Source organism: Mesoplodon mirus, assembly GCF_964341445.2.
Source record: "Mesoplodon mirus genome assembly, chromosome: 4".
Classification (NCBI taxonomy): Eukaryota; Metazoa; Chordata; class Mammalia; order Artiodactyla; family Ziphiidae; genus Mesoplodon; species Mesoplodon mirus.
In genome coordinates this window covers 142,590,434-142,613,374 of record NC_138979.1, presented here as the reverse complement: position 1 = coordinate 142,613,374, position 22,941 = coordinate 142,590,434, and the positions used below count along the sequence as shown (strand labels likewise).

Below are 22,941 nucleotides of genomic sequence, written 5' to 3'. Positions count from 1 at the left end.
CAGAAGCAAGGTGGGTTCTTATGGTGGAGAGACTTGAAATCACAGATGGCTATGGACGAGGTAGATTTTGAGCTGAACCTAGAAGGAAATTCATTTTGAATTTTTTTTTTAAACAAATAGTCCATGATAGTTAAGAGAAGATTATGCTTTTAGCTGTTCTGGAATAAAAAGAATACACTAATATTCATAGTTGTCTGTACCATAGAGTTAAAATTAAATGAAGCTTTCAAAGCAGGTTTACTTTAAACTTTTTTTTTTTTTTTAACTTTTTAAAGATCAGCATGGGAAGGCATTAGGGCTGGCTTCTTTCTCTGATGTTTCTAAAGTCCATTTTGACCAGTCAGCCCTTCTAATGAGCAACTTTACCTGAACACATGTTGCTTGTCCAGGCTTTATAATCTGGTCGTTCATTTCCTCTCGCAATTCTTCCTTCTCATTGATCCCCTTGGTCACTCATGCCCCAAGTCCTGACTCTTATACTTCCTGAATATCTCTAGACTCTCTTACCTTCTCTTGCTCTGGCTCTTAGTCATCTCTCACTTCTTTACTGGCTGTCTTGCCTCCTAGCTTGTCCTGCTCCCATCCATCAGTGCCACAGTGATTTTACAGACATCGAGTAGATCTCTTCCTTTCAAAAACACTTGACTGATTTCCTTCTGTCTTTCCTCACCATGGCTGTAATGTTTTGTTGTGTTCCAGCCTCTTGTCTGCATTTTTAAATTCTCTTCCATCACCACCTCCTCACGAGGGCAAGTGAGCATTTTAGTTTAGTGCATAGCTTAGTGCATAGCCTGTTTTGAAAATCCACTCTGTCTCCTTCTCACACTGGAGCTGGAGACTGAGGCAGAAGTCCTACATGAGGCTTGTTCTGCACTATTTGGCCCTTATGCCTGCTCTCTTCCTCTAATTGTTCCTTTTTTTTTTTTTTTTTGGTTTTGGCTGCTAACCATGAGAATCCACCCCCCTGCCACCTCCACCAGTCAACACCTTTTGCCTCTCTAGAGTTCTGTGAACAAGCATCCAGGTGTAGGTGAGGAAATTGGCAGTTGCTGAGTTCTGGGTTGAATTTTTTTGAGATCTGGTTGGTCCAGATGCTGTTTCAGTGAAGTTCATGGCTATTGATGTGAGGCATGATCATACATGTATTAGTTTTTATTCTAAATAGGAATCAGAGCCCAGTTCAACAGAGGCCATTGACAAATGTCCCAAACAAGGAATTTGTCACTAAAATAGCTTAAAATACAATTACACCGATGGTATAGTTTATAGTAAGATGTTCACGAGCAGTGATGAAGGTACTGGGTGCTGGAGTTCAACTGAGAGGCTGCTGACTTGGCGAGGACTCTGCCGAACTCCAGACCCCTTTAAGGTAGAGCTGCTGTAGATCACACCTCTCTAGCTCACCACCCCTTCAAGATATAAGTGCTTCTGTTAATGCACAGGCAACTGTGGACGAGTGCCACTCTGGTTGCCCATCAGAAACAATTTGCCTTTCAGCGATAAGGGTAAGGTGCAGTTAGCTGACAGCCTCCAGCCGTCAGCGCCTTCAGGATTTGCCTCAGTGGAGGCCAAGCTTAGCCCCTGCTGTTTTTTTCTCTCATTTTAATATCTAACTCTTTCTTTCTATACCCCTCCAGCACAATAAACTGAGCCTTCTCAAGGGTGGCCCTTTACAAGTGAAGTAGTTCATAAGAGGGAGACAAGTCTTTTAGCTACATATTTAGCATGTTAGAAATGTTCACTGATATAATATTGATGCTAAGGGTCCATTTGGTGTTTCTCAAACCATTTTAGGGTTAACAAAGACTCATCCTGGTATAATGGGAAGAACCACTACTCTGGACTAGTCACAGCATCTGCACTAACTAGTTTATGGCCCTGCACATGTCACTTTCAAGACTCTTGTGGATCTGGTCTGCAGGGAAAGGCAGACTGGAGCTGGATCGTCTCGCCGAGGTCTCTGTAGTATGGGCACGCTTGTTGGCATTCTCTCTTTGCTCCATCTGTTGACTTGCAGCAGCTGACAGGCGAGGTCCTAGCAAGGACCTTAGGCTTCTTTGTTGCCAGAGATGCTGTTTTCCTTTGAAACATTCAAGCCACACAGATGGTTTCTATGGTAACAGGTCTCTCATTTTTCTTGCGATGCAGATTTTTTAAAAGGTTCTTCATTGATATGCTCTTTAGGGTTGGTGATCTTCTAACCTCTAGCCCCTTTGCTTGGACAAAACATTTATTTAAAGACTTTCCCCTCAGGAGTATTGTAGACATTTCTCCACGAAGAGTAAGTAGTTGCTAGTCATACTACCACTTGGGGTTTCAGTCTATTACTAAAGCTTCATATCAATTAGAAGAGGAACTGTTGGATTCGTTGATTAAACAGTAATACCAAGAAAACTGATACTCTGTTAGAATCACGACATTTTATTTTACTTTTAATTTTTATTATGTAAAATTTCCAAACACAAAAGTAGACGAAATTGTATGAGGGACAGCTGTATACTTATTACCTAGATTCAAAATTAACATTTTGTCATATTGGTATGGTCTGTTCTTTTACTGAGAGCAAACCAGAGATGTGTATTTAGAGGTGAAATGTCACCCTTGAAGGTGTTTTTCTTCTTAACCGTTTATACTATCCTTAGTAAAACTAACTATTAATTCCTTCATATCATTTAGTACCTAATCTACATTCAGATTTCCCCAGTTGTCCCAAATGTCTTTCACTCATGATTTGTTCAAACTAAGACCCACTCAGTATCCATACATTTGCATTTGATTGTTAGGTTTAAATCTAGAAAAGTTCCTACTACCCTGCTCTCCCCGATTTATCAGAGGTTGTCAGCTATCCGGTAAGATATTCCACCTTTGAGATTTGTGTGATTCTTTTCTTCTTGTTTTCATTTAATTTGTTTCTCTATCCTTCATATTCCTGGAAACTGGAAGTTAGGTCTAAAGACTTGATTAAATTCAGGGAAAGCATTTTTATTAGGAATGCTGTTTTCTTCATGCAATATCACAATCAGGAGAGACACAACATTTGGATCTTGAAGATTGTAAGACTCTAGTTGGTTTGAAAAGCTATCTTTTACTGGTTTCCTAGGATAAACTTCCATAGAGAAGTTCCTTTTTTTTAAAAAAAGCCTTTTTATTAGTTTGAAGATTTAATGTGATTCTCCTTTCCCCTGAAACTGTTCCAGTTTGATTTCGGAAAGTAAAGGTCAAAGTAGCATTAAATTACTGAATTTTCCTGCATATAAACCAAATAAATAGTTGGTTAAACAGTATTTTGCAACTGAGGTGCACCAGCTCTGGGCTCTAGCAGATGGTTGTTATCAGCCCACTCTTTCTAACTGCTCTCCTGGGCTGGCAGTTAGCTTGACCCTCTCTTCTCCTTCAGCCTCCGTATACATAACTATTGATATTTTATATTTCTTTTAGAGAATCTGATTTGCTTTCTTCATTTCCTTTGTTGTTCTAGGCCTTGTCACCTCATGGCTGCAGCAACTCCTGATTTGGCTTTCCAGCCAATGGGCTCACCAGGTTCAGACTTCTGGTGGCTGGTGATCAGGCTCTCATCTGGAAGTCAGAGGACAGGGGTCAAAGTCCAGCCCTCAAACCAGCAGTTGGCTCTTCTTCAGCGGGCACTTAGTGTTTCCAAATAGAGCATCCGTTTCCTCATCTGTCAAATGAGGATAATAACTTTTGACCAATGCAGAGTGTGGCAGGACTTGAAAGAGGTTATGAACTAAATGTAAATTTTAACTTGAACAATGCTCTAAAACAGAGGGGAATTTGGTTTCCGCCCAGTGCATGACCCATTCAGGCAGTGTACCTCTCCTTTTATTGTTTCTCACCTCTGTATTTCATCTCATATAGTACCTCCTTCCCTCACACCCTCTAGAAAACCCTCTCTTCCTTTCCTCGTATCCATCCTTAAGGCCTGGCTCAAATCTTTATCTTCAGTTTAGCCGTATTTCTTCTCCTGGCCCTTATTTTTCCCTTTATGCAAACTATTGCTTTTGTAGTTTAACTATAGTCATTCTCCAAATATTTTTACACATAGACGTCTTATTTCCTCAGATCTTAAGGTTCTTGAGGTCACAGTCTGACATATTTGTGTCCAGCTTGGAAATTAGTACAGGACTTCTATGAAAACATGATCATGTTACCTTTGAAACTGATTTCTAGTGCATTGGCTTTAGGGGCCAATTGGTTTCTTAAATGGCTGATGTTTTTTCTGGGAGATGGGTACAACTTTCTTGTGTGAGGTCCTCCTTACTCTATTTTTTGCTGGGCCATGTGGTCCTCTCTGTCACCTGCTCTGAAGGTGGCTCCAGCTTCTTCCCTTTGTCTCCCCTTGTCACTCACCCCACCACCTCCCACCTCAGTCTCTCTTCCAGGCCTCCTGTGCAGAGCTCACAGTGTTCCGTGCAAGTTGTCACCCTGTGACTTGGTGACTGCAGTGAGGGTTTATGGTGAGGAATTATATTGCCCACTGTTTGGCCTTGCTGAACAGCAAATTAGAGCCAGTAGTGGGTCCATTTTCAACCTTCATCCACTCTCACCCCTTAAAAACCTACGCTCCCAGCTTGACTGGTTATCGGAATCATTTGGGTTTTTAAAAGACGTAATCCTGGCAGACTCAAGAATCCTTCCTACTGACCTTAGCTCTAGGTTCGGTGCGTTGAGGAGGGGGTGGTCAGGCGTGGGAGGGTAATGGAGCTGAGCCACGAGAAGCTTGGAGGTTAGTACCCCCCGTCCCACCCGAAACTCTAGTTCTCTCTGTTGTGGAGGAGAAAACAGAGTAAGCTGGGGGGGACCATCACTTCTGGGGGTGGGGGTGGAGATGGGAGATGGGTGGGGTGGAAGGAACACTTCTGAAAGAATGGAAGATTCTCCCACGTGCTAGGAAAAGGGTATTTACAAGCCCACAGCCTTACTGTTCCTGTCCTTCCCTGTCAAAACTCGCGTTTATTCATTCATGTGTTCTTTACTTCTACAAACATCACCTGAGTCCCTACAAGGTCAGACGGTGGCCCCAGTGTTGACCTGGATAAAAAAAAAAAAAAAAAAAAAAAAAAAAAGACGTAATCCTGGGGTCACCCCGACACCCAGGGAATCAGACTTTGTCAGGGTGGCTTGGGAAGCTGTATTTTCCAAGGCTCCCTATGATTGGCTGCATTTGGGAGCCACTGTTCTAAAAGATGATCCCTTGTCCCTTAATCATTTGTCATGAATGATAGAGACTTGCACACCCTGCTGGTACTTATTTGTCGGATAGCATTACAAATGGTTCCATAACATCCGTCAGTGTGAAATCTCATGGCATAAGTGAAAGTAGGATGATAAGGGATGAGCCTATTAAAGGCTTTGAAGCAAATGGATAGTTTATCAGATTGGTGTGCTCTTTCTTTAGAACTGCTGCACACCAGACCTTGTTACCACCGTCTGTTTCGTAAATTCCATTTTCAGTGAAACAGCTGGATTGTGAAAGGCATACAGAATTATCCAATTAAAAAACTAAATTTGACAGGTGTGTATTTTTTTTAATGATTCCTTGAATACACTGTGTTTCTTTCTTTAAACAGCCTTTTAAGGATCTTATTTTGCACAAATAAGGAACTTTTACCACAGATTTTCAGAGTAGTAAACTGTGACCAGAATGAGAGTTCTTTGGCTTAGGTAACTTTGAGAGTTAATAGTGTATATGATTGGGAACCTTCAGTTTTATCCATGAATAAATCTGAATAGTTTAAAACAGGTGCTTTTCTCTTCCTCAGTACAGAAAGCCACTAGCCATTGCTGTGCACATCTCAGAAGCTCACCAGTGGAGTGGGAGGGGTAATTCTGTTGTAATTTGGCATCGATTTCCAACACTCGCAGAGTTGTGCAAACCAGGAACCTGGGAGTCATGTTGAATTCCTTTTTCAAAACCCTCCTCTTACTTGTGAGGACCCTGCCCCCAGGTCACAGACTGCACAGAGCTTGAAAGAGAACTCGGGTCTCTGGACTCTTTGAACTCATTCCTTCTACTTTACCATACTACGTCTTGAACTACTGTACGTGTGGTTCCCTAAGACCCAGTTAAGTAATTCTGGGTAGAGAGATTTTATGTGCTTCCATTTTCTCATTTCAGTGTTTTAATGTCTTCTAGATAAACTGTAACAGACATTACTGTTGTGATCAAGAAAAAGGTCTTAATTAACTTCATATATGAAACTTGTCTCTCAGGGAGAGATGTTGTGTTCATAAAAACAGCTGCTGAGAGGGTGGGAAGAGCATACTGCTACTGTATTTGCTGAAACATGCATATCAATACTCTTTTGAGGGCAGCCAGCACATTTATTTCCATAGCCTCGGCTATGTATTTTTTCCCCAGCTTCATTAAGATATAATTGACATGTAACATTGTATAAATTTAAGATGTGCAACGTATGGATTTGCTACACTTATATGTTGCAATATGATTACCACCCTTTTAAGATCTACTCTCTTAGCAACTTTCAAATATTTAATACAGTATTGTTAATTATAATTAAAAAGCTGTGTGTTAAATCCCCAGAATTTATTCATCTTCTGACTTGAAGTTTGTACTCTTTTGACTAACCTCTTCCCGTTTCCTCCACCCTCCCAGCTTCTTGTAACCACCATTATACTCTCTGTTTCTACAGGTTCGGCTTTTGTAGATTTCACATGTAAGTGAAATCATACACTGTTTGTCTTTCTCCGTCTGACTTATTTCACTTAGCATGATGCCCTCAAGGTCCATTCATGTTGTCTTAGCTATATTTTAGTTGCTTAGATGCAACATGGGAATTTATCTCTGCCAAGGATGGCAGGAAGGGAAATTTCCAAAATAACCGAACTTTGACTTTCTTTGCAATGCACTGGATCTTTCCTGCTGACAAACTTGCAGTTTATGAAGTCAGTTCACGGAGCATATCAAAGCTGTGCAGCTGCTCCGCCTACTTCAGCAGATGGTGCGAATGGTTGTCTAAAGTCATCTTAGTTTCTGTCATTATGTCAGTCTGTGGAATGTTCGGGTTCATGCTTATTTTGGCCAGTTTACAAATGTTAGCTCTGTCTTGTTAAGTGCAAAAAGCTGTGCCTGTTGGAATACTAACAAGAGGTGTATTACCGTGATGGAAATGAAAGCAGAGATAGTGATTTTCTTTTCTCTTTTAATTTGCTTTAATGTTGCTCTTACTCGTAGGACAAACTTTTCAAACAGGAGGTAGAAAACAGAAAGTTTCAGTGCCACACTCAGGGCAGAAGCCTTTGTTTTAATTGCAGAGTGTGATTTAGGGAGGTTTCTGAAGGCGTTTGCAGCATTGCGTGAAGCAGGCTGTGTCTTCCCTGTGGAATCCTTCTCTAGTCCCAGTCCTGTGCAAGGGTAACCTCAGTTGCCTGCTTTTTTTTCAGGAGAAAAACAAAACACCAGCCTGTGTATGAACTCCTCAGTTTAAAAAATCTTTTTTTTATTAATGAAATATCTCAAATATACAAGAAAAAGTATAAAGAACTAATTTAGCCAACATTCATCCAATTTTAGCAAACCTTAATATTTTACTATAATTGCTTTTAAAAATACAGATAAAGCTCATAGTTATCTCTCTCTGATCCTGCTAGCCTCCCTCTGCAAAGTTAACCCCTATCCTGAATTTGATCTCTCACTCTCATGCCTATTTTTATACTTTCATTTTATGTGTGTGTCCACAAACAACAGGTAGTATTGTTTCTACTTCATTTAAATGGACATACTCTTGTCAATGAAAAAAATTAATCAATAGTCAATCTAAGTAAGAAATGGAAAATTTTATTTGAGCCAACCTGAGGATTATAACCTGAGAGACAGTCTCTCAGAGAACTTTGAGAACTGTTCTGAAGCGGTAAGCGGGGAGGTCAGGTGTGTACATATGTGATTTTGACAAAGGATAATCAAGCACACATCTTGGTCGAAGGTTACTGCTACTCACAAGGAAGAGATACCTTAGTTAATGGTTTTAGTGCTTTTCTAAGTAAGATGTATATTTGTCCTTCTGATGCACATTTAAATTCCTATTATTTGTTATTACCAATAATGTTGCCATGAGAAGTCTTATGTTCCCTTGACCATGTGAGTTTCTTTGGAGTCTTCTATTTTAAGGAAGTAAATCACAGGGTAAAGACTGAGATATTAATTAGATAAAATGGAAGATCTCAGTTTAGCTCTGGCTCTGTGCGTGGTGTGTAGGGTACTGTGTGGAAACGCGAAAGCCTTCAGCTACAACACTTACCTCCAAGGTTGGGAGAAATCAACCAGGTAACAGTGGTACCTGGAAGTACAATGAAGTAAGTACTCTATGCTGGTTGAGGCAGCTCTAATGTTAGAGGGTTTGGGCCAGTGATTCAGATCTTTCTCCACGAAATCAGGTGGGCTTATCTTTGTTAGCCCCTTGAGTTGATTTAATTCCAGCCAAGAGTGAAGAGGCCTGATGCCTCGTTAGGTCTCACTCTCTGCATCTTGTTCTCTCTTAATTCGAAAACGAGTAAGCAGACCCCATTCTCTCTTTCCTGTCCCTTACGATGGACGCATGTTCAGCATTCCAGGTCTTCTTCCATTGTCTTTAAATGCTGTCCTCCAGGAAGATGGATCATCTGTGCAATTCTGACTTCCTCAGAGATCTCTAATTTTTGGTGCTGATCACAAAACATCCAGGATAGTGCTAATTACTGTTAACGCTCATGCAAAAGAATGTTCCTTAGATATAATTTTCCTTTTGTGTGGAATTTCCCCTAGGAGTTTCCTTTTACCCCAGCAGAAACAGCTCTGTGTTCCTTAATATATATGATGTATCAGTAGGAGCATTTTCAAGGTGTAAAGATTCTATGTAGCAGCACAGAACATGGAATACCTCAAAACAGCAGCTCTCAAAGTGTGGTTCCCAGACCAGGAGCATTAGCATCTTCTGGGAACTTGTTAAAAATGCAAATTCTCAGGCTCACCCAAACCTCCTAAATCAGATGCTCTGGGGGTGGGGTCCAGGGATTTGTGTTTTAACAAGCTCACTGGGGGAGTCAGAACTTCTGCTTCAGAGGATGCTTAAATACTTACTCTGGGTCATTTGTGGGCCTGCCTTAATGCACTTTCAGGAAGGGACAAAATGCTTGAGGGATGGCTGCCCAGCAGGGTTGTTTGTTGTCATTGCTTAGTTATGAATGACATGAGAAAGGTATACTTTTATACTTTTTGTGTGTGGTGGTGTTATAGATAGGCCTTCAACTTTTGGAGGTGGCTTTGGTTTCTTTTGTTGGTTATGACCAACAGTAGGAAATAGAATGCCATAAATCCTTGTTTCCAGGGTTACCTCCTTGCTGCTGATAACAGACAGGAAATTAAAACAATCCGTGATAGTGTTTTGTTCTTATTAGCCACAGATGGTAGCTTTCAGATATGTTGGAGCAAAACATAAATAAATACAGCAGGGAGACTTCATTACTGAAGAAAAATGATTAGGCTGGGTCAAGTTTATAGTCTGGGTCCATTTTAATGAAATGGGATATAGGCAAAGCATCAAGGCTCCGTTATCACACAAAACATCACAACGTATGGGGTCGTTAGTTGTTTTCTTTTTAGTTTAGTTCTGAGTATGTAAAACATTTACATGATTTCAAAGTCAAAATTATGTAACAAATTTTATTCAAAGATGTCTCATTTTATCATATCCCTTTTTGCCTGTTCTTTTAGTCCTTTATGGGTAATCATTTTTATTTGCTTTTTGATTTATTCTTCTACTGTTTCCTTTTGAAGATAAGTGTATATATGTGTGTATATGTTCGTATCTCCTTTCGACTTTCACACAAAAGGTTTCATAATATACCACAGCTTTTAAACTTTTTTTGTTTTTTATTATTTTTTTTGGCCGCACTGCACAGCACGCGGGATCTTACTTCTCCAACCAGGGATAGAACCAGTGGCCCTGGCAGTGGAAGTGTGGAGTCTTAACCACTGGACTGCCAGGGAAGCCCCTGTATGCCACAGTTTTTTTAAAAGTTAGCTCTATTAAGGTGTAACTTATATTCAATAAAATTTACCAACTTTATGTGCACAATTTGAATTTTGACAAACTCATAGCCACCAGTACAACAAAGGTTTAGATGGTTTCCATCAACCAAAAAAAAATGTCTTTATATCCTTTTGCAGCCAATCCTCTGTCGCACCTCTGTGGTCTCTGGTAAACTTTCTGTCTGCTTTCTATCACTATTTTTGCTTTTCCTAGAATCTCACATAGTTTTTTGTGTATGTATGTCTTTGACTTCTTTTACTTAGTATAATTCTTCGGAGGTTCAACCATCTTAGTACATATATCATTATTTTATACCATCTTATTGCTGAGTAGTGCTCCATTGCTTATATATTCCAGTTGATGGGTATTGTTCTGTTGTGTGTTTTTTTTAGATTAATTTATTTTTAAAAATTTATTTAGGGCTTCCCTGGTGGCGCAGTGGTTGAGAGTCCGCCTGCCGATGCAGGGGACACGGGTTCGTGCCCTGGTCCAGGAAGATCCCACATGCTGTGGAGCGTCTGGGCCCGTGAGCCATGGCCGCTGAGCCTGCGCGTCTGGAGCCTGTGCTCCGCAAAGGGAGAGGCCACAACAGTGAGAGGCCCGCGTACCGCAAAAAACAAAAAACAAAAAACAAAACAAAAATTATTTATTGGCTGCATTGCGTCTTTGTTGCTGTGCACAGGCTTTCTCTAGTTGTGGTGAGTGGGGGCTACTCTTTATTGTGCTGTGCGGGCTTCTCATTGTGGTGGCTTCTCTTGTGGAGCACAGGCTCTAGGGGCACGGGCTTCAGTAGTTGTGGCTCGTGGGCTCTAGAGTGCAGGCTCAGTAGTTGTGGCGCATGGGCTTAGTTGCTCCGTGGCACATGGGATCCTCCTGGACCAGGGCTTGAACCTGTGTCCCCTGCATTGGCAGGCGGATTCTTAACCACTTCGCCACCAGCGAAATCCCTCTGTTGTGTTTTTTAAAAGTTTTTATTCTGAAATAATTTTAGACTTACAGAATAATGATAAAAATAGTAAAAGAGATTCTCTATATACCCTTTCCCCAGCTTCCTCTAATCCTAACATCTCCCATGGCCATGGTACAATCATCAACACTATGAACAAAACTACAGGCTTTATTTGGATTTTAGTTTTTCTGTTACTTTTAGTTGTCATGTGTCTTTAGTCTTCTCTAGTGTGGACAGTTCCTTAGTCTTTCCATGTCTTTTTATTTTTTAATTAATTATTTATTTTTTTGGCCATGCCGCGTGGCCTGTGGGATCTGAGCTCCCCGACCAGGGATTGAACCCAGGCCCACAGCAGTGAGAGTGCGGAGTCCTAGTCACTGGACCACCAGGAAATTCCCTCCACGTCTTTTTAAAAAGAGTTCTTCTTTAGGTATTTTGTAGAATGTCCCTCAACTTGTGTGGTGATTAGACTGCAGTTACAGATTTGGGGGAAGAATTCCACAGAGGTGATGTGCCCTTCTCATGGTCTTATGTCAGGAGTTACATGATATCAATATGTCTTATTACTGGTAAAGTTAACCTTAATTATTTGATTAAAGTGGTGTCTGCCAGGTTTCTCCATACTCCATTACTTTTCCTTTTCTGCAGTCTGTTCCTTAGAAGCAAATTATTGCTTTTTAAATTCTGGTGTACATCAATGTGTATGGGAACATAGTTTAGCAACTCTCTTAATTATAGTAATAGTAATAATATTATCTGTCGCATACCCCACCTGCATATTTCTAAACACAAGTGGATTATCTCATTTAATCCTCAGGATACCTCTTTGAAGTAGATACTTTTTTCATGCGCATTTTTTTTTAATATTTGTTACTGTTTTTCTATTTCACTGTCCTTATCCTTTGTTCCTATTTTTTCCACTTTTTCTGCCTTTTGTGTTTTTTTTTAATTTTTTAAGATGTTGGGGGTAGGAGTTTATTTATTTATTTTTGCTGTGTTGGGTCTTCGTTTCTGTACGAGGGCTTTCTCTAGTTGTGGCAAGTGGGGGCCACTCTTCATCGTGGTACGCGGGCCTTTCTTGTTGCAGAGCACAGGCTCTAGACATGCAGGCTCAGTAGTTGTGGCTCACGGGCCTAGTTGCTCTGCGGCATGTGGGATCTTCCCAGACCAGGGCTCGAACCCCTGTCCCCTGCATTAGCAGGCAGATTCTCAACCACTGCACCACCAGGGAAGCCCCTCATGCCCATTTTATAGCTGAGAAGATTGAGGCACAGAGTGCCTTGCCCAAGGTTCAGCAGTTAGCAATGGAGCCAGATGCTAACATAAGCCTAACTTGAGGGCCAGCATTTAACACGTGCCACATGGTTGTTGTCAGAGCTTAGAATGGGGTTGCTCTCATTTTTTGCCAGAGAAAACAAATGAACGCTTCCTGTATTTGATAATTCTCTTTTGTTCTTTAAGAAAAATTTTTTTGTTTTCACTTTCAGGAAGATTCCTTGTGTGACTAAAGATTTTAGTCAGCTATGCATGGCAGTAACATTACATTAAAATCATGGAAAACTCCAAGATACTTCGGGGAGCATTGAGGATCTATTTTTGGACTTCTTTCAAAAATAGGACTGAAGGTTAGGACAGAGTATTCAGAAGAGAAAACTGCTTTTGGAGGAGTATTTGCTTAAAGAATGGCCCTGAGCCTTTTCCTCCCTGGATTTTTTTAGCCTCTCTTAACCAGGGTGTCATGTTTATCTGTGTGTCCAAACCCCACATGTTCACTTTTGTTTACCACACTAATAACTGCTGTATTACACAGTCAAATGTGTCTCTGAATAGCCTAAATCGGGGGATGACAACTGCGGTTAAATGATAACTCAATATCTGTGAGCCTCTCTTCTGGTAGCAACGGAACCACTGAAGGTCAGGCTGTGTGGGTGTACATTTGCACATCTTCCCTGTGACTCACTCAGCAGCTTGCCTTTCCAAGGGGAAATAGCAGCATGTGGCTACAAAGCTCTGTTCTCCTCCCTTCTGTCTCATGCTGTGTAGATTGGGTATCCCCAAATCCTTGAAATCACATACCTAGATGACTTGAATGTATCTAGTCTGCCAAGCTGTTCAGATATGAGTGCAGTTTTTAAAAATAAAGTTTTTGTTCTAAATGTCTGTTGTAAGCCTGGCCATATATGACAGAGTCCACAGGTTAAACAAGACACTGTTCATCACCCAAAGCCAACCTGGACAGGCACACACGTAAAAGCTATAGAATTAATTTCCCTAGGAAGGGAGGAGGAAGGCAACTGTTTAGAATGAGTCTGATGCTTGCATACAATAACTAGGAAATTTTATAAGAATAGAAAATTATTTGGGGTGGTAATAACAGAGGTCAAGTTTATGGGTATCTGGCTCTAGCTTTAGAAATCAGAGAGGTAAGAATTGTTTTTTTCTCAGATATAGTTTTCTACACATTTGTTATAGAGAAAGTGTTAGGTACAGGAAAATGTAAGGAAGGAAGTGAAAGTAGACCATTCCTATCACCAGAAATACCCACTCTTTTGTTTTGCATAATCTATCTCCTTTCTTCCCTCCCTCTTTTTCTCTCCCTCTCCTATGCTACAAATACACTGGTAATCCTGCATTTTCTATGTAATACCACATCATAAGGATTTTCCCCACCATTTAAAGAAAAAGACTTTGCTAATGTGGTGGGAGAAAAATAACTAGTTTTAATTTGCATGCCATTAATATTTTAGTTAGGATTAACATTCTTATGTTATTCTTATGTTGACTGTCAGTTCACACGTACCTACAGGGTGTTAGCTTTTCTATTCTTTATCTTACTATAAAATTGGAAACGTTACTAAAGCAAGCCTCTGATTTCAGATGTCCTAAATGATGCTATATTTGATGAAGATCATGATGAGATGGTGATTGTGAAGGACATAGACATGTTTTCCATGTGTGAACATCATCTAGTTCCATTTGTTGGAAAGGTAAGTTTTTCTATGTTGTCTCCTAACAGTGTTTAAAAGCACAATGACAGTTTTAAAGTTAGGATAATTATATTTTAAATTGTCACCTGGTAATTCCTAATATCCCAGATATTTAGAATTACACATAAACATTTACTCTTTATCAACCCTACTAATCTAATAGCTGGAAATTAACAAAATAAAAACAAAGTAGCACAAGGCCCTCTGGGCAAGCATTTCACAGTAAATACCATGTTAATAGGTTAAAATAATGAGATTAAAGACCATCTTTTTTTTTAGGTAGCTGCTGCAGGCTCTGAAAACCTTTGTCCTTTATTTTGACTTGATCCAAGATATACTTTTGTATGATATGACATGAGCAGTAATGATTGCAGAATATCTTGTGGCAGAGGTTATAGTATTAGTGGGTTTAATTTGTTTCCAACCCTTTCTATTTTAGGAAAAATGAATCTGTGAGCTAGATAATGTTATCTAGTTTGCCGTAGTTAAACATACTTTTGAGAACATGTGGATTACCAAGCGTTGTCCTTTTCTCTTCCCTCCCCCCATATCATTTATTTTATTTTGACTTTATATTAATAATTTTCAAATAGAAGACTTACAGGAAATAGTGGTATGAATATCTAAACACCCATCACCTAAATTTAATGTGTTAACATTTGCTTCATATTTGTTTGACCATAATGGCTTTTATTATGTTGAGATATGTTCCCTCTATATCCACTTTGGTGAGAGTTTTTGTCATGAGTGGATGTTGAATTTTTCAAATAATTTTTCTGCATCTATTGAGATAATCATGTGGTTTTTGTCTTTCCTTTACTTAACGTGGTGTATCACATTGATTTGTATGTTGAACCATCCTTGCAACATGGTGTTGATCATGGTGTATGATCCTTTTTATGTATTATTCGATTCAGTTTGCTAACATTTTGTTGAGGATTTTTGCATGTATATTCATCAAGGTATTAGCCTGTAATTTTCTCTTATTTGTAGTGTCTTTGGTTTTGGTATTAGGGTGATGGTGGCTTCCTAGAATGAATTTGAGAGTGTTTCCTCCTCTTCAGTCTTTTGGAATAGTTTGGGAAGGATAGGTGTAAGTTCTTTGTATGTTTGGTAGAATTTCCCCAGTGAAGCCATCAAGTCCTGGACTTTTGTTTGCAGGGAGGTTTTGTTTTTAAATTTTTTATTACAGATTCTGCTTCACTTCTAGTGATTGGTCTGTTCAAATTATCTTTCTTCTTGACTCAGTTTTGGCAGGCCACAGGTTTCTAGAAACTTGTCCTTTTCTTCCAGGTTGTCCAATTTGTTGGTATACAACTGTTTATAGTATTGTCTTATGATTTTTTGTTTTTTGGTATTTCTGCAGTATTGGTTGTTATTTCTCCTCTTTCACTTCTTGTATGTTTGGGTCCTCTCTCTTTTCTTCTTGGTGAGCCTGGCTAGAAATTTGTCTATTTTATCTTTTCAAAAAACCAGCTCTTGGTTTTATTGATCTTTTCTATTTTTTTTTAATCTCTATTTTATTTTCTTTCTGATCTTTATGATTTCCTTCCTTCTGCTTACTTTGGGTTTTGCTTGTTCTTCTTTTTCTAATTCTTTAGGTGATAGGTTAGGTTGTTTGAGATTTTTCTTATTTGAGGATATCCTGTATTGCTATGAACTTCTCTCTCAGAACTGCTTTTGCTGCATTCCATAGATTTTTGTAAGGTTGTGTTTTTATTGTTGTTTGTCACAAGGTATTTTCTGATTTCTTCTTTGATTTCATCATTGACCTATTGGGTTTTTAGTAGCATATTATTTAGTCTCCATGTGTTTGTTTTGTTTTGTTTTTTCCTGTATTTCTTTGTGGTTGATTTCTCATGTCATACCATTGTGGTCAAAAAAGATGCTTGAAATAATTTCTGTCCTCTTAAATTTGTTGAGGTTTGTTTTATGACCTAGTGTATGGTCTATTCTAGAGAATGTTCCATGTGTGCTTGAAAAGAATTTTTTTTTAATGTAGTGTCCATCCTATAGATATCAGTTAAGGCCAACTGGTCTAGTGTCATTTTAGGATCTCTGTTGCCTTATTGATTTTCTGTCTGGAAGATCTATACATTGATGTCAGTGAGGTGTAAAAAGTCTCCTACTATTATTGTTTTCCTGTCACTTTCTCCCTTTGTTACTATTTTTATATATTTAGGTATTCCAAAATGGATGCATATACATTAATGAGTATAATATCCTCTTCTTGTATTGATCCCTTTATTATATAATGTCCTTGTCTTTCTTTATGGACTCTGTTTTAAAGTCTATTTTGTCCAATATGAGTATTGCTACCTCTGTTTTCTTGTCATTTCTATTTGGATGAAATATCTCTTTTCATCCCTTCACTTTCAATCTGTGTGTGTATTTTGCCCTGAAGTGAGTCTATTGTAGGCAATGCATTTTGGTTTCTTGTCTTTTTATTCAGTCTGCCACTCTATGTCTTCTGATGGGAGCATTTAGTCCCTTGACATTTAAAGTAATTATTGATCGGTATATACTTATTGCCATTTGAAAACTTGTTTTCCAGTTGATTTTGTAGTTCTTCTTTGTTCATCTCTTTATGTTTTTCCTTTTGTGGTTTAATGGTTCTTTTTTATATTATGCTTGAGTTCCTTTCTTTTTGGTTGTTATGAATCTGTCATGTGTTTTTGATTTGTGGTTATCCTGGTTTTCAAGTATGTTGACCCATAACTATATCTACTTGCTTTAAACTGATAGTCATATCATATAAGTTTGAACATGTTCTAAAAGATCTACATTTTTATACTCTCCTTTCCCATATTTTATGGCTTTGATGTCCCATTTTACATCTTCATGTTTATTCTTTTGCTGTTAATTGTAGTTATAATTGCATTTACAAATTTTTTTAATTTTTTTGCAGTGTAAATAAGGTAAACATTATTTACAATGTCATCTTAGTTTCAGGTGTACAGCACAGTGATTCAGTTATTGTTTTTTACTCTATGTACTGGCTTATTTAAGTGATCTTCAGTCCTTTTATATAATTGCTTTTCTTATTTTTTATATTTTATTTTTGGCTGCATCAGGTGTTAGTTGTAGCATGTGGGACCTTTCATTGTGGCATGCAGGCTCTTCATTGCGGCGCTTGGGCTTCTCTGTAGTTGTGGCACACAGTCTCCAGAGCACATAGGCTCTGTAGCTGCGGCACACAGCCTCATTAGTTGTGGAGCATGGGCTCAGTTGCCCCATGGCATGTGGGATCTTAGTTCCCTGACCAGGGATCGAACCCACGTCCCTTACATTGGAAGGTGGATTCTTAACCACTGGACCACCAGGGAAGTCCCATATATTTGCTTTTCCTATTGTGATTTTTCCCTATCCTATAGACTCTTTTTTGTTTTAATTGAGAACATTTTTAAAAATTAATTTAATTTTGGCTGCATTGGGTCTTCATTGCTACACACAGGCTTTCTCTAGTTGCGGTGACTGGGGGCTACTCCTCGTTGCAGTGCGCGGGGCTCTCATTGCGGTGGCTTCTCTTTGTTGTGGAGCACGGGCTCTAGGCGCGCAGGCTTCAGTAGTTGTGGCTTGTGGGCTCTAGAGCACAGGCTCAGTAGTTGTGGTGCAGGGGCTTAGCTGCTCCGCGGCATGTGGGATTTTCCCAGACCAGGGCTCGAACCCGTGTCCCCCTGCACTGGCAGGTGGATTCTTAACCACTGCGCCACCAGGGAAGTCCCCCTATAGATTCTTGCTTCTCTGCTATTTAGAGAAAACCTTTCAATATTTCTTTAAGGGTAGGTTTAGTATTGCTGAATTCTTTCAGTTTTTGCTTGTCCGAGAAATTCTTTATCTCGCCTATTCTAAATTATATTCTTGCTGGGTAGAGTTGCAGGTTTTTCCCTTTCAGGACTTTGAATATATCATGCCACTCCCCTCGGGCCTGCAAAGTTTCTGCAGAGATATCTGCTGCTAGCCTTATGGGGGTTCCCTTGTAACTGTTTTTCTCTTGCTGCCTTTAGAATCCTTACATTAACTTTTGCCACTGTAATTATGATATATCTTGGTCTGGGTCTGTTTGTGTTCATCTTGTTTGGAACCCTCTATCCTTCCTGTACCTGAATGTATTTCATTCTTTAGGTATGGAAAGTTTTCAGCCATAATTTCTGATACATTTTTGATCTTCTCTCTTTTTCTCCATCTGAAACCCGTTACGAGTTGGTTGGCACACTTTATATTATCCCATAGTTCTCATATGGTGCTTTCATTTTTTTTTGTTTGTTTGTCTTTCCGTCTGCTGTTCTGATTTCCATTATTCTATCTCTCAGATCACTTATTTGTTCTGTTTTATTGCTTCTAGATTGGTTTTTGTCTTGGGAATTGAGTTATCTAATTTTGATTGGTTCCTCTATAGTTTCTAGTTTCCTGTTACAGTGATCTGCATTTCTATCTATAATCCTTTAGCATTTTTATCACCTATATTTTAAACTTGGGATCTAGTTGACTGGTAAAGCCTGTTTCATTATTAGTTCTTTCAGGGGATTTCTCTTCTCCTTTTAATTGGGAGTTAGTTCCTCTGCTTTTTCATTTTACTTAACTGTTTCTCCTAAATTCATAAAGTTAATCTACTGTGGTCTTGAAGGGGTGTTTTAATGTGGGAGTGTCCCTGTGTAGACTGTGTGAGTCCAGTATTTTTTGATGCAAGGGCTGTTTTTGGTATGCATGCCAGCCATGTCTTTCCTTAAAGTGTACTGGCTGTCATCCTCCTGATAGCGGATGTGATTGGTGGTGTGTCCAGAGCCTGATCTGGCTGTCGGGTGGGGCCTCCTCTTTGCTCCGTGGCTGTCACATACGGGGTGGGGTGTGCTCCCCAGTGTTGGAGCAGAAGCCCAGAGGGCCAGGTTCAGTAAGGCTCCATGGCTCTTGAATGCATGCCCTGTCTCAAAGCATGTGGCTGCTGAAGCAGGTGAAGCCCACATGGTCACAGTGAACCCAGGCACCACCCATGCATGTATCCGCACCTCTGCTCAGCAGCAGCCCAAGGCCGTTGTGTTCGTCCCAGGCCTAGCTCTAGGCTGTGATGTGGAGTGGGCTGGTGAAGGGGGCCAGAGTGCAATGACTGCAGGAATCCAGGTGCTGCTGCCTGGGACCTGGGCTGCCTCTGTGGTGGACCTCTTCTAGGACCTATCTGCCCCAGATCTGGCACCGAGCTGTAGTGTGGGGTGGGCGGACCTGGAGTGCTCCTGGCAGGTAGTGAGCCACTGTTTACTCCTCCCCAGAGGCTGTCCACTCCAGACGTTTCTGTGGTGCCACCCAGTGTGTGTGCTGACCAAGTCTGCCATGGCTGGACTGCCCCTACTGTGTGAATGCTGACAGTGGACTTTGAGTTTTGGCCCAGACCACACCCCAGGCCCTCTGGACTATCTCTTTGAAGCTAGGCTGGGTCCTCTCTCAGGACTTGTCCATCCGGGATTCAGTGCCTAAGCCCTGTGTGTACTAGCAGCACCCCTCCCGGCCCTGGCAAGCGTTTTGGACTGGAAGTGTGGCCAGGTGGAAGCCAGCGGTGCCCTCTCTCCCGATTGCTGGCCAGCCAGCTTGCGCACTCCTTGCAAGCAGAGTCCAGGCCCCTCTAGCCCCTCTGTCTATTCCAGCAAACCTCCCAGTAGGCAAGGGGGCCCCTCAGGGCTTGGGCCTGCCCCTGTGGACCTTCCCTCCTTCACAGATCCCTCCCCAGGGCACCGGTCCTGGCCTGATGCCTTTTTTTTTCTCATCTTACCTGGTTACACAGAGAACTTTCTTATAGCTTTGGTAATATAAGAAATCTGCCGGTTTCCAGTTGGTTTTCTGTATGAATTGTTCCAGGTGTAGATGGATTTTTGATGTGCCTGTTGGGGGAGGTGAGCTCTACATCCTTCTGCTCCACCATCTTGATCCTCCTCTTGCATGCATTTCTCTTGGAATATACCTAGGAGTGGATGTACAGGGATACAGGGTATACCTGTGTTCAACTTATTAAATACAGACTTTTAGTTTTCCAAATTGGTTGTACCAGTTTACATTTCATATACTCTCATGAGTCCTAGTCACTTCACATCCTCATCAACATTTGGCACTTTCAATCTTTTTAAGTTTAGTATTCTGATGTGTATGTAGTGGTATCTCTTTTTAAAACCTTTTATTACAGAAAATTTCAAACATATCTAAGAACAGGTATATTAGTATATAACATTCCACGTTCCCATCAACCAGTTTCAACAGTTATCAGTAAAGGACCAGTCTTGTTCTATATACGTCCCCACTGGACTATTTTGAAGCAAATCCTAGATAACATTGTTTTTTTTCTATAATTTCTTCCAGCATATTTCTCTAAAAGATAAGGAATTTTTTAAAGAAACATAACTGATTTGATTATCAACCTAAAAAGTTGGCAGTAAATCCTTCAATATATTGAAGTATGTTATAGACAACATGACTCTTCATTACTAATCATTAATACCTATCTCTAAAATATTCTTACTTATCTTCAGTAGCACTACCACAGACAAAAGTAACAGTAATTCCTAAATAGCATCTAATAACTAACTGATATTTACATGTTTCCAGGTGTCTCAGCTGTCTTGTTGGTTTAAACCAGAATCCAAATAAGGGTTACACATTTGCACTCGCATTGCATTTGGTTGTTATGCATCTTAAGTCTCTTAATCTACAATAATCTCCTCTGCCAGCCCCACCTCCAGCCCCACCCCAATGATGTTCTTTACTGGAGAAACTAGGCCAGTTGTTCTGTAGAGAGTCTCAGTTTCTGTGTTTGCTCCATTCAATCTCTGCATTTTTCTATAAACTGGATTAGATCTAAAACTTCCTAAGTTTAAGGTTAAACATATTTGACAAGAGTAGTTCATCGGGGTGGGAGTGCTGAGGATTCCGTATTCCATCACATGAGGAGGCATATATGGTCTGGTAGTCACACAACTAATGATGCTCGGCCATGACAGCAGGGCTGTGTATTTTCAGAAATGAGGGAACCTTTGAGCTCATGGCTACCTTTTATTTTAAGTGAGAATATCAGGCTCAGGAAGCTGTGAATTGTCCAAGAGGACATAGGGAGTTAGTGACTTGGCTGGGGTCAGACCCAGGAACTTGATCCTATACTCAGCCTCTCTCCACTATATCCTCCTACCTTCTGCTTTGATTACTTCTGTGTCTGTGTTCTTACTAACTCTGTTTTTAAACATACTGTTCAGTGATGATTGCCTAAAGCGGCCATTTACAGGGATTCCCTGGTGGTCCAGTGGTTAGGACTCCGTGCTTTCACTGCCAAGGGCCCAGGTTCGATCCCTGGTCAAGGAGCAAAGATCCCACAAGCTGCATGGCATGACCAAAAAAAATTAAAAGTGACCATTTAAATGACAGGATCTTCGGGAAGACTAAAAATAGTATAAACAAATAAATTATAGCTCTGTATATAAGTGTATAAATTTCAAGTGGTACTTCTGTACCTTGGTTCTATGGGAAAGTTTGAACTCTAATTTTTCTTTGAAATACCCAGTATTCAGGTGCTACTCACCTTTCTCCTTCTGCTGAGCAGGAAGGCAATGAATTGGTATTCTCAGACTCCCAAAGCATAGTGCCTAATAGATAAAAAAAAAAACCCACTAATTACTCCTGGATTATTCAAGTGTACGGTAAATATTAGGTGAACAAATGCAACAAATGCTGGCAAACCATGATGCAAATGAGTTGATCATTTTATATTAGGTAAATTGATTGCCTATAAGTGACCATTTATTAATCTTTTTGGAGAACTAATATTCTCATACTTAACACTTGGCTGAAAGACATGTAACTTTTTCATATTAGATATTAATCAGTGCTTTTTAAGATTATAGAAATGGCTTTGCCTTATAGTAGGTCCTACAAGAACTTAGGTCTTAGGATCCAGATTCTTTCTGAGTCACAACTTGTAGCTGTGTCCTTTTCCTTCTGTCAGGAGGATGGTGTTCTCTAGCAGCTTAGAAATGGGACTGCCCAGGATGACAAAGAGCACAGAGACCCTCTTTCTGTGCAACAGGGCAAGATTTTTAAGGCCACCATGATGTGTAGAATGGCAATATTTATACTTACAGTTTCAGCCATTTAAAGGAGGTTTTCTTAGCTACATTTTAATGTTGCTGTGGGATAATTAGCACTTTCCTGAGAAAGTTTCCCCTCAACAGAGGAAAGATTTTAAGAATTGTATCAAGAGCTTAACTCTACCAGGAAATACCACAACTATACTTCAAATTTGTCATTTTATTAATAGTCATTCTTATTTTCCTTTTAATTTATGTGATTTTTTAACTGCTTATGTAAGTGCTTCATTTTCTGTGTCTTAAAGCTTCTAGATGTTTTAAGAATCTGTTTTCATTGTGTTGAACTGCACTGTAAGTATACTGTGTTATGTTTCCTTTCGTCACAGAGAAGTACTGTGTTTTCACTTAGCTCATGATTTCTGTCTCTTCTCTGAAGGTCCATATCGGTTATCTTCCTAACAAGCAAGTTCTTGGCCTCAGCAAACTTGCTAGGTAAGTATGACTGTGTAGTGAATAAGAGGACAGGTTTATAGGACCTGCCCCTACATGGTGAGAATCTTATCAGGCTTTGTCTCTTGATCAATGTGGATCTAACTTGGAAGGTACATTCCAACTTACTTTATAGTTGCAGAGACAATATATAGACAATAAGTATAATCTAAGACAGACTAAGAGGACCTGAAAACACAAATGCCCTTTCCTTCTCGCTCCCCTATTGCCTGCCTTCCTTCTCCACCTCCCACCTGCACATCCTTGAAGCCTTACCTCGCACTTCTCTCAGTAGAGCCTTCGCTGACTGGAGAGGACCTGAGGGTGCATTCAGTTCAGCCCCCATTTTTTAAGGGTGGTTTAGCTAACTGCGGGGGAGAGGAAACTGGCACAGAGGTCTAACTGCACTGCTC

The 22,941-nt window shown here is 40.0% G+C and overlaps 1 protein-coding gene across 2 annotated transcripts in view; it reads left to right on the top strand.

The window, feature by feature from the left end:
• GCH1 (GTP cyclohydrolase 1) overlaps positions 1-22,941 on the top strand; it is a 50,370-nt gene that overhangs the window by 13,494 nt on the left and 13,935 nt on the right. For both annotated transcript variants that reach the window (XR_014293917.1, XM_082619246.1), the window contains exons 2-3: positions 13,873-13,982; positions 22,476-22,531. Coding sequence is in view for 1 of the 2 variants with exons in the window: in XM_082619246.1 (XP_082475372.1) it covers positions 13,873-13,982; positions 22,476-22,531 (166 nt within the window). In the remaining variant the exon portion in view is untranslated. The remainder of the gene's footprint in view (positions 1-13,872; positions 13,983-22,475; positions 22,532-22,941) is intronic.